At 34.1% G+C, this 12,660-nt stretch overlaps 2 protein-coding genes across 2 annotated transcripts; one reads left to right on the plus strand and one right to left on the minus strand.

Annotated features, from left to right (window-relative positions):
• Window positions 1–56: 56 nt before the first annotated feature.
• LOC112014376 (uncharacterized) lies at window positions 57–1,595 on the minus strand. Its single transcript, XM_065775890.1, has 2 exons — window positions 852–1,595; window positions 57–500 (listed from the first exon to the last, which is right to left on the minus strand). Exons 1-2 carry the CDS (start codon window positions 1,240–1,242, stop codon window positions 190–192), a joined length of 702 nt encoding a protein of 233 aa, XP_065631962.1. The 5' UTR covers window positions 1,243–1,595; the 3' UTR covers window positions 57–189.
• A 5,145-nt stretch (window positions 1,596–6,740) lies between these two features.
• Window positions 6,741–9,264, plus strand: LOC112014734 (uncharacterized). Its single transcript, XM_024047128.2, has 3 exons — window positions 6,741–7,177; window positions 7,908–8,072; window positions 9,068–9,264. The coding sequence occupies exons 1-3, from the start codon at window positions 6,854–6,856 to the stop codon at window positions 9,164–9,166; spliced, it is 588 nt and encodes a 195-aa protein (XP_023902896.1). The 5' UTR covers window positions 6,741–6,853; the 3' UTR covers window positions 9,167–9,264.
• The last annotated feature ends 3,396 nt before the right edge of the window (window positions 9,265–12,660 follow it).

Consider the following 12,660-nt stretch of genomic DNA (forward strand, 5'->3'; position numbering starts at 1 on the left):
GTATATCAAAGGCTAAGGTATCTATTCCTCTCTTCTCTTCCAATTTTCAAAACATCTAAACAAAAAAGAGAAGTATTTTCACTTCTTTCCATCTAAACTTCCAAACACAGCGTGTTTACATGGACGCAATTCACATCCTAGTGTGTGTATGAGAGAAGGGAGGATGCAAAGCGCAATGTGGAACAAGCTTCACAAGAAATCAGGGTGGACATCATCCTCAACCCTTTGATCATTGTTTATGGTCTCCAACTCCAAGGTATGGTAATGCAACCGGTGTTCAAAATTCCTGCCACTTCCCAGTTGCGAGTTATCGTTATCATCTTGCGCAATGTAGTCGTTCCATTTGGAAACCCCTTTGGCTTTGGCTTTGGCTTTGGCAGTTGCAGTTGGAAGCTGAGGTTTCCTTCTTGGCTCCTGGCCTTCATCATCTTGTTTCATGCGGTCATTACAAAATGTTGAAGAGCCCTTGGCGAAAGGCTGATACCTCCTTGGGTCCTTGTCTGCAATGCAAAACATTCATGAGCCAATACCAAAGCCAAATCCAACCCAAGCTTCAATGAAATAGAATAAGATTAAATTCAACCCATCAACACATGTAAAACCACTGGAGGTGTTGTGTTAGGGTTTGTTAGGCGAGGTTGGATGTGGATGAACACCCCTATTCAGGTAACACAAGAAATGATGCACATCCATCAGATTCAGGCTTATGTATATATTTTTCAGAAAAAAAAAAAATTAAATTAAAAGAGAAATGAATCTTTTCTTCAATATTTTTTTGGTTGTACTGTGCATATAAATGAATCACATGACCAAAACCAAAAAGAAAAAGAAAAAGAGAGAGAGAGAATTACTCGGGGAGATGACATTTTTGGCGGTGGAATTTCTGTTGGAGAAAACCGGCTTGTAAAGAAGGTCTGCATTGGCATTGGCATTGAGTTTTTGTTTCTTGAACAAATCCTCTGGCAACTCCGTCACAATCTTAGGCTCAAAATCACTTTCTTCCTCAACCTGCTGCTCTTCCACTTCCACAGGATCAAGGAATTGACTCCAGTCGCTGCTTCGTCTCTTGTTATTATGAACGCGATCGTCGTGGACAATGTCATCATCTTCTTCTTCTTCTTCTTGGAATTGTGGAAGTGGGGATGGTTCGGTGATGGCTCGGGACATGTTGAAGGACTGGACGAAGGCGCGGAGGTCCTTGGCGACGAATCCCTGCGCGAACACTTTGCAAACAGACTGCATTTGGTTGCACACCACGCACCTCCACTTGCTGATTTTCTTCTTCTTCTTCTGTTGCTGCTGCTTCACCTGAGACAAAATCTCTCAACTTCCATCAATCACAATCACACACATATTATATTATCATTTCATTTACCAGTAATTTATTTATGTATAGATAAAGATAATAGACAATTGAATCGATAGTAAAATTTTGCCTGCATTGTGGAGCATTGGCAGCATTGAACCGCGATGAACATAGTCGACGACGACATTTCTCTCTCTCTCTTTCTCTGTTTCTTTTTTCTTTTATTTTGGAGGTTTTACATTTTGGGGGGAAATTTTGATTCTGAGACTTTGGCGCCAAATTTTTGGATATTTGAGGCTTTTGAGTTTGGGCCTATAATTGTTGTGGGCTTGTAGCTGCATTTAGCTGGGCCTATCATATGCTCTTCCTCTATTCCTATTGTTTTACACTGGGACTCGGAAAATAAATGGACTTATAAAATTTTATTTTATTTATTATATAAAATTTTAACTTCTGATAAATGCTATTTATCATTATATCAAAATATCAATTAGTTTTTGACTTTTTGGTATAGGCAGAATTTGAACGTTAGAGGTTGAATTTATGGTGTTAGCTTTATAGTAATTATTCTTTATCATCAAGCTACAATATCAATTAGTTTTTTTCTTTTTTTCTTTTTTAAGCTAAGTTGAACCACCACAAATGGATTTATATTACTTTCAAAAGAATTTGAGATAGTTTATGATCAAAACTTTTATGTTACAATTCTGATATGGTCAACTTTGAATAGTAGAAGTTTCAAAATAAAAAATAAAAATATATGAACGGTGGAGAAAAAATGTTGGAAGTGATAGACAACTACTTATAATTAACCACATCAAAATTGTGGCACAAAAGATGTGCTCCTATAAATACTCAAAAAGACATTAAAAGGGTTATGTTACCTTTGTGCTGTTTTATTTTTTATTCTTTTAATATCGATATTTATCATTTCACTGAATTGAATTTATCAGCATGAAATGTGAATTATCCATGCATGCATATTGGTTTTGAAATGTGATTTTACATAAATTCCACACAATAAACATTTTAAATTAATATATTTCAATATAAAAAAAAATTTATTTTAGGCGATATTATTCTATGTTTTTTCCTATCTTGTCCTGTTTGCCACGTCTCACATGGGTAAAAGAACTTACTGCCTTGCTGGATTTGAATCCGCTGATAACCACAGAAACTTTCTATATAAAATTAGAATATTATATTAATAGGAAATAAAAGTTGGAAAATATATAACCTACAGATATGTAAAACTTAAATAGCACTATACATCACTCTCAAACAAAAATAAATAAATAAATAAATAAATAGCACTATTCATGCAAAGTATGAATCACATTTGCACTGTATTGATCAAATTACAAATTTAAGATCTTCTCAAAGAAAAAAAAAATTACAGTTTATTTCGATCCAACAAACATACGTGTTCATACACAAAACACTTATCCAATTCAATCAACGTAAAGTGGTATATCACAATCTCCTATGATTCATTAAAAAGACTATTATATTAAGAAAATAAATAAATGAATATAATGTCTTCCATGATTTCTACTTTACAATTATTATTAATTATATCTCTTAAATTATATAAAGTTATTATGAAGAATATTATAAAAAAAATTCAAATTTTTTAATTAATTTTCATATATATCTAATTTTTAATTCATTATTGTATCTTTTAATTATATATTTCCTTAATAAGCTATATTTATATATATATATTTTTTTTTAATGATTCATCATCTAGATATTTTGTTTGAATTTTTTTAGGCAACATTTGTTTGAAAATTGACTCTATATATTTTTATACTACAAATTAAGGATTTAATAATTACATTTTTTTTTATAATGATCATTAAAAATTAAAAAAAATTAAATAAAAAAAAACTATTGAGCTCTTTATGTTTACCATATATCAAAAGGAGAATTTTATGGTATAAATTTTTTTTTTAATGTACCATACCTATCTAATCTTAATCGTTAATACATGAGATTGCTTTATTTATTATATAGTCAATAGCAAAGCCAAAAAAATTTCTCAAGGGAGGCCAAGTCAAATGTATCATTATATTCCATTATCTTTAACTCTCTCAATATAAATTCAAATGACTTTATTTTTGGAAAATAACAAAAATCTTTTGCTAAAGAGATTTACTTATATATTTTTATAAACTTATGCTTTAAATGCTCCTAAAATTAAGGACTTATATATGACCAAAAAAAATCAATATTAAAAAGAAAATAAAGGAGACAAATTTAAATTCAGAATTTTTAGTTTTCTAGACAAATTAATTACTGAAATAAAATGTTTAATACTTGAAGTCCAACATTGCCAAGAGACACATAGCCAGGTGGCATTGCATGTCTACTCTACTTTATGAGGAGAACTAGGATTCTAATCCCCTCTCCCGTTTTTGTAAATATCAAATATACAAACCCTCAAAAATATAATCTTAATTTGCTAATTTGTTGAGATTTTATAAGCGACACATGGAAGTAATGACGTATATAAGATATTGGAAGAAACTAAACAAAATGCCCCAAATGATGCCAATCTATTTAGTTTTCTCCAATCCTCACATTCGACTTTGACATTATCAATATGCATATTCATTCCTTTAATGACTTGAGAAATTGATACATACTAATGTAACGTTGGACATGAGATATTGGAGGAAACCAAATGGAATGCAATGAAAAATGCCAATCCATTTAGTTACCTCCAATTCTCACATACAACACTGACACTAACAATTGTTTACTCCTTCTAAGAGATGAAAGGAAACTAGTAGAGCAGATGTACCAGATAGCTAGTAAGAATTGATTTATTTGCTTTATCGACTGTACAAGCTGGTATTTATACTGTCCCAGTGGTTGAGCAATGAGCAACATGCAATTTACAAGAGTAAAGAAGTTCATGCAGTCTACACGAAATGAAATGCATGACTTTCATGTTAACAAAGGGTTACAAGTCTCACTATACAATTCAAAGACAGGAAGTTCAAATCTTCATAAACAACATGACTTGCAAACGAACAAGTTAGTAGTTAGGCTCTCTCTCCCTCTCTCTCTCTCTCTCTCTCTCTCATTATTAGGAAACATCAAAACAATAATTATCAGATAAATAGAAGGCATAACAACATGTATTGATTCAGTTATGGGGTAAAAAATTTTTAATCAAAAATACACAAAAGAGGTAATACAAAGGAGAACGGGAAAGGCACCTCATCCTTAGGCCCCATGAATGAGTATGATAAAGCAGAGCAAATTAAAACATAGTTCAGTCTGCCCTGTCCTCTTGGAGGATCTCATGGAATAATCAAACACAATTGAATTTATCTTTCCTAACTATATAATTCATGACTACAGCCATTTTACCATTTTGTAATGCCAAAATTGAATTCCATCGCAATCTTCAATTATATACAGGAAGATAGCCTTGAAAGTTGAAATATTTTTTGCAGCAACTTCAAGGAGTCCACCTTAATCAATCAGGGAAAGAAGCTAGAGACTATGGCCTTGGTTATGGTCCAACTTGCACCAAACTTCATTCTGAGAAGTGGGGAAAAGGAAAGACCAATTGGATGCATGACCCCCCAGCCAGTATTCCCATTTTCTTTTTCTTTTCTTTGTTATAAATTTCTAATAGCCAGGATTCAGTTAGCTAATTAAACAAGTAGAATGAAGGCAGTATTCAATCTCTCATCATCAGCAAACCACCTGGAATATTTGAGCTTATGAGTTTGTTAGATTCCTTCCCGATTCCTTCCCCTCCTCATTGCCTAGAGGAATCAATATGTAAATATCTCAATTCCATGTGAAAGCATAATTCCTGTTAGATACATTTACTAGTAAAATGCAATGGAGTTTAAATGATGGGTACTATCTGATCCAAAAAGGAAATCTTATTTATTTTGTACATTTAACTCAATGAGAAAATGGGTCAGATTCCATTCCAATTATTGTTGTCAGGGATTCATCTTCTTATACCCATAATGCCTTTTAAACCATTGGTCATCACTGTAGAAAACACTCAAGTGAATCAAGTGTTGCACTGTCCTATTGATTACAAAGAGGATCTCCAAAGTGCACTCCACGATTGGGAGCTTCAAACCATAACCATTGCACATAAAAACTAAAAAACTATTTTGATAAATTCAATTGTTACGGTTAAGGAGAAATGATTTGAACTCTAGACGGACAGCTCAACCCATTGGTCTAACAGCTCCCAACAGAGGAAGACCCCAAAAATATCATTTTTTTCACCCTAAACTATTAGCCTAATTACATTTTATCCCCTAAATTATTGAAACACACTATTAATCCCCTAATTTTTCTTTCATAATTGTATCTTTTGATTATACATTTTCTTAATAAGTTATACTCAATATTTTTTAATGATTTATCAAGAGCCTTGTAACTTAATTAGTTGGTACTTCATGGTGTTTTTAAGGCATTTAGGGTTTAAATCTCTCTTCGTAGTAAAAATTATTAAAATAAATATATATCTTAAGGAATTTGTTTAAATTTTGTAAATTTTATTTGATGAACAAGGGTTATTTTTATTTTAGAAATGATAAATAAGAGTTAAAAATGGATGAAACTTGTATCCAGTATCTTTTTGTATTGGACATAATATGATTTGGACACGTGACTACATCGTAACATGTCTGGTGTAAAAAAGCATTTGATACAAACGATATCCTTTAAAAATATATTAAAAAAATATAGAGAAACACTAACGAATATTCTTAGGACATTGGTTAATAATCTATTTAAATAAAGTTTTTATGTGAAAAAGAAAACAATTAATGTTTTGACAATTTTTTTTATTTTTTATAAAAATAATATTAAAACTTTCCTGAAATTGATTGTTAACCAATGCTCTTAAGCTATTTATTAGCCTAACTCAAAAATATATTATAGATGTATTTTATTAACAATATATGTCATATCATTCTCAAAAAAACAAAAACAACATTCGTCATGAAAAGCATATATTATTAACTACACAACATATTCTAATTGTCAAATTTGATATATATTTTTTGATAATTGAGCGTAAGACAGGACATTCAATAATATCGAAAGATATTAACAAGTTACAAGAGTCTTTGACATTCCCAAACTTGATTTTATTCAAATTAAAAAAAGTTCATATTACAATAATTTTTCCAATAAGTTGAAGAGTTTAGTTTTTCCTAAGCCAAAAAAAAAAAAAAAAAATTACATCGAAAGCCAAACCATCATAATATAGGAAACAAATTTACAATGAAAACGTTATGAGAATTTAAAGAAAAAAAAAAGAAAAAAGAAAAAAAGAAGAAGACTTTGATGGATTCCCTAGCATTAATGTGAAAACGACTTTATTTATCTATTTAAAAGCGCACTGAAAAAAGAAAACCAATTGTGTGTGTCTGGAATTTATATTAGATTATTCCTTAAAAAAAAAATTCATAGCTCTTATTAGATTATTCCTATATTAGATTAAAGTGAACCCTTTGAAGAAGCGAAAACCCAATACGATAACACATCATATGCAAAATGGCCTTGAAGTTACAGTCTCACATTGAGAGAGTCCTATGGGACCAACACCAAATCTCTCGCCGTGTCAGCGAGCTGGCCTCTCAAATCTCCGCCGATTTCGGTGGCGCCGCCAATTCAGACTCACCACCCCCACCACCTGTCCTCGTTGGCGTGGCCACCGGAGCTTTTCTCTTCTTGGCTGACCTCGTAAGAAACATCGACCTTCCCATCTCCGTTGATTTCGTTCGCGCCGATTCCTACGGCTCCGGTACCATCTCCGCTGAGGCCCCCAAGCTCTCACTTGACTTGAAGGTTGATGTCAAGGGAAAGCACGTTATATTGGTACTCTCTCTCTCTCTCTCTCTCTCTCTCTCACATTGGTTGTCTGACTTTTTCAGTAACATACCAAACAAAGGTTTTTACTTTTTATAGTTTCAATGTTTTGTTCTCTTGTCTGTACCGTACTACTATTGTTTTGGTTCTTAAAAGTTATTGGATGTTTTTATATTGGTTTTAATTTTTATTTTGGTCCATCATGTTTGATTTTTATATTAATTATGCCGTCTGTCTGTATCCATTAAAACTGAGTATTTGTGACATGTTTTTCTACTTACATCAATAAACTTTGTGTACATTTCACGCATTTTAGATTTAGTATTTCATGAACTAAATAAACATGGCTCAAAAAGGAATCCAACATGAATGATCAGAATTGAAATTATGAAATATTAAGGGACTAAATGAAAACTACTCCAAACGTTAAAGATACAAAATTTACTTTAGTCTAGTAATCTTAATAATGCGGCATTAAAAAAAAAAAAAAACTATTTATGAAAAATATAGCATCTTTACATTGGGCAAAATTTGGAAAATAATATTATTTTAACAATAATTGTTTAAATTGATAGTGTTTTTTTTAATTATTTGGGAATCTAGGTTTTTATTTTATTTTATTTTATTTTTATTTTAAATCGTGTTAAATCATGTTCAAAATCAAGATGACAAATGAATGGAAGCTGGTGTATGTAATGGTGTAGGGTATATAATTGGATGGACATGTTTGTTGTGTCAGGTTGAGGACATTGTTGATACGGGAAGCACTCTATCGTCTCTGATTGCTCATTTGGAATCAAAAGGAGCATCCTCTGTATCAGTTTGTGCCTTCCTTGATAAACCTACAAGAAGAAAGGTTCATTTTCAGCCACTGGGTCAAGGAAAGTTTTACAAGGGGTTTGAGGTAACATCTCTATCCTATTATTTACTTCCCCGTCTGTGTGTCTGCCACTTGAAATCAACAATATATTTCTTTTGACACAATAAAGGTTCACTGCCAGGACTCTTTTTAAGTACTTCTTGGTTTTGCTTTAGAAATTCACTCACCTAAAGGTTACGTGTTACAACTCAGTGAACTCACTCACCAACCCCAGGACTACTAACTCTGCGGGTGAGATATAATTGAATTCCAAAACATAAGAGTAACATTGCATTTGATGCTCTCTCTACATAACAAAATTAAACAAGGTAAAAGTTTATTTATTTTCATTTGTTTTCTTACTTGAAAATTAAGGAAAAATAATAACAAAGAAATATACAATTGAAGACTTTTTTTTTATAATTCAATAGTTACAACGGGGATAGGAGATTTGAATCGTGGATGTCTTGGACACACTAGGAGAAAAAAGAAAGGGAAACATTGTGAGTGGGGTTCAAAATCTTCTTCAAATCAAAGACAAAAACATGTCTTTTGTAATACCTGTTGTTCTCCCATGCTATTTGTTGCATTTTAGATGTTGTAATTTTCTTAAGAATGATGCTGTATGAATATTGAGTGATACTACAAGTTCAGTACAAACTGGCATTTTATCTATAATGGCGCCACATGATCTATGCTTTATATGAAATGTAACGTGTGGTGTGCACTTCTTGCATTAACCCGCATACATGATAATTTTCCTAGTGGAACTTCAGTAATCAAACAATGAACTTTTGTATTTAGATGTACTCTTGAAGCTGACGATAATTTACTCAAATTGATAATTTCTTCTCTTACAAGATAATTAAAGGGTGAGATTGTTGGTTCAAACCCTCTAGGTGTATATGTAACATACCAATAAAGTAAATTGTAGGCTCTTGAAAAATATTTGATTTTTGCTGCACTATGTTGACTTTTGTTTGGTATGAACTGTCATAAATATAAATATGTCGTTATCATTTTCTATTTTCTTTTTGCAGTGTCCAGACTATTTTGTTGTGGGTTATGGAATGGACTTTGCGGAATTATATAGGAACTTGCCTTACGTTGGTGTCTTGAAGCCTGAATATTACAAGTGATTTTACACTTCTGATCTTATTCTATAAGATGTATCAATAATGATTTTACATTTGTGAGATGATGGTATTCAAATACAATTGGAGTCATTTTGATGATATTTTTTTTTCTATATTTCCTTGAAAATATTCATTGATGCACTGGATACTGTGCTTTCTGCTTACACAGTTATATTCACTTTGTAATTCCAAACTTTTGCACATAAACTTTATTGGTATGGTCCCCTGTGAAATTAACCCCCTCTCCTTCCAGGGCTGCTCACTAGCTCCGGGTACGTCTGTACCCAGCATTAGGCTTTGGGTTGTACATTCTAAACTTTCAAAAGTAAAAAATAGGGGGATAATCAAAACCATTGCTGTTATGATTGTGAACCTCTAGGACCTAGACGTGATGCTGCTCTTTTTTTTTTTGGTTAAGATGCTGAATTATATTAGATTAACTAGTCACAAAAGGCAACGTATTGGCTGTGAGCCTTAAAGAGTACAGACCGTGAACATCAGAGTTCAAAATTACATTAAGATCAGGGGAAGGGAGAGCATTCAAAACAACAAAATCATTAACAACATCATTAACCAAGGATCAAGCTTTCTTGGCAAGGCAGTCAGCTCCTTTGTTGGCCTCCCTAAATACGTGTCTAATCTTGGTCCGCTGAAATTGATTGAGTAGGTACCTGCAATCATTTAAGAGTAAGTGTACGAGCTGTTAGGGGTTTTCCCTGATAAAACAAGATCTACAATCACTTTGGCATCCAACTCCACGGCCAAGTGTGTGATTCCCATCTGTGAGGCAAGCCTGAGACCATATCTAAGAGCCCAAAATTCAGCAATGATACTACTAGTTACTCCAATGTATTGTATATAACCCTTTACCCATCTGCCATGAGAGTCTTGGATAATTTGAATCACCCTACATGTGGCTTGTCCCAGAAACTGGTATGACATAATGCCTTCTGCTAATTTGGCCTTCCCCACACAGTAGTGAAATTCATTGGCAAGTTTAAGGCAGATGGAGTGTAGGTTTAGGTTGATGGTTGAGTTTTGGAAGACAACATTATTTCTATGTTTCCACAGGCTCCAAACCGCAAAAGGAAAGATAGAAGACCATGGAATGCCCTTCACATGAATTTGCAAATTAACCAGGCAGTTGGTTTTTAACCAATCTGATAGGTCTAGAGCCATAAAGTTGCTGATTGCTTGAGGTGTATGAATCTTCCTCCAAAAATTAACTGCAATAGGGGTAATCCCATAAGGTGTGTGGGATTGTTTCTTCGTGGCTTTTGCATAAAGGGCATTTGGTGTCAGGAACAATACCCCTCGAGCCAAGAATTTGATTGACTAGGACACTATTGTGGGAGCATAGCCAGAGGAAGTGCTTTATCCTTGGCATTGTGTCTATATTCCAAATCCAATTACCCTGGAAAGGCTGGGCATCAAAGGGGTCAGGTCTTACTAGCTTGTAGGCTGAAGCCACTTGAAATTCTCCATCCTGGGAGCCCTTCCAAATTAAACTATCCTCATTTTCGCCATAAATTTGTATAGGAATTGCCATAATCATATCTTTAACATCCTTAGGAAAATCAAAGGAGAGTTTTCCCCACTCCCACAAGCCTTGGTGATTCATATCAACAACAAAGAGCTTAAGTTCCTCTTGGGTGAAAGATCCTTCAATGAGCTCCCTAATCGATTGGCCTTTCACCCAATTGTCATTCCAAAAGGTGAGGCTTGAGCTGCTCCCTATATTCCACCCTATTCCCTATTTGAATACTGGGAATCCCATCTTGATAGTAGCCCAAGTAGGGGAGCAAGGGAGCTTATCAGGGTCTTTTGCCCATCTACGACTTTGGGAGCAATATTTGTTGAGTATAACTTTGGCCCACAAGGCGTCTTTTTCTTGATAAAGCCTCCAATTTAGTTTTGCCAGAAGGGCAATATTCTTGGCCCTTACTGCTTGAAGGCCTAGGCCTCCTTCTTCCTTCGGCTTGATAATTTTATTCCATCCCACAAGATGTAGCTTTCTTTTATCCGTGGTGGATCCCCGTAAGAAGCCTCTATTAATCTTATCTATTTTTTCATAAATATGTACAAGGGTGGCAGCCCCTTGCATAACATTGCTAGGGATTGCTTCCATCGTCGATTTGACTAGGATTTCCCTTCCTACAAAAGATAGGAACTTTGTTTTCCAACCCGATAGTTTTGCTATGATTCTTTCCACCACAAAGTTAAATGGATTCTGGCCTACTCCTTTGTACTTTAAAGGAAAACTCAAATACTTTCCAAGGCATGAAGTTTCTTGAATGCCTAAGGCATCACATATGCTACCCTTCAGATTATTTGAGACATTTGGGGAAAAATAAATGCGAGATTTCTCAACATTAATGACTTGCCCCGATTCCTTACAAAACTGATCTAAGACCCTTTTGACTGATTCATCACCTTTCTTCTTTACCTTAGCAAAGAGCATAAGGTCATCTGCGAAGAAGAGGTTACTTATCTCCACATTGGACTGAGATGCCTTCATGGGGGTCCAGTTTTTCTCCATGCATTCCTTTTCTATGAGTGAGCCAAGATAATCCCTGCAGAATAAGAAAATATATGGGGAGGGAGGGTCCCCTTGGCAGATGCCTCTTGTTGGTTTGAAGGTGTCCAGCTCACCTCTATTGAAAAGAATGGAAATGCTGGATGAGGATATGCAGCTCAAAATAAGTTCAATCAGATTGCTAGGAAGGTGGAAGGCTTTGAGGACTTTATGGATGAAGTTTCAGTCTAGGCGATCATAAGCCTTTGCCAAGTCCACCTTAATTGCCATGAAGCCTTTTTTTACTTTTTTGTTATCCAAAGAGTGGATAAACTCCTAAGCTATTACCACATTGTCTAAGCCTCTTCTTCCTGGGACGAAAACAGTCTGTATAGGTGATATAAGCTTATCTAGGAATGGTCTAAGCCTACCCACTATGATTTTGGTCACCACCTTATAAATAGTGTTACAAAGGTTTATAGGTCTATAGCTATTAAAACTTTTAGGGCTTGAACATTTTGGAATGAGTGTAATCAGAGTTTCATTAAGATACTCTGGCAGTTTTCTAGCTTCAAAAATTTGAAAGACTTCCTTACAAAAAAGTGGCTACACATCAACCCAATAGTATTGAAAAAATCCAACATGTATGCCATCAGCCCCAAGAGCTTTAAAGGGCTTAAGTCCCCACAATCCTTGTTTGATTTCCTCTTCAATTACTGGGGCACTTAAAATTTCTTGTTCCTCTTCAGATAGGAAACTACAGGAGAAGGACTCAATCTCAAAATGAAGAGTGGAGAGTTGGATCCCAGTCTAGAATAAGTTTTGAAAGCCTAGAAGTATATGCCTTTTAACTCGCTCCTCATTCGTGATCCACTCACCCATAGAATTTTTAATACTTTTGATCTTATTCCCATGCCTTCTAACTAAGGTGGTGGTATGGAAAAAAACCGTAATGTGATCTCCATGTTCAGCCCAACTTAAG

Source organism: Quercus suber, unplaced genomic scaffold, assembly GCF_002906115.3.
Source record: "Quercus suber isolate HL8 unplaced genomic scaffold, Cork oak 2.0 scaffold_121, whole genome shotgun sequence".
NCBI classification, from domain to species: Eukaryota; Viridiplantae; Streptophyta; class Magnoliopsida; order Fagales; family Fagaceae; genus Quercus; species Quercus suber.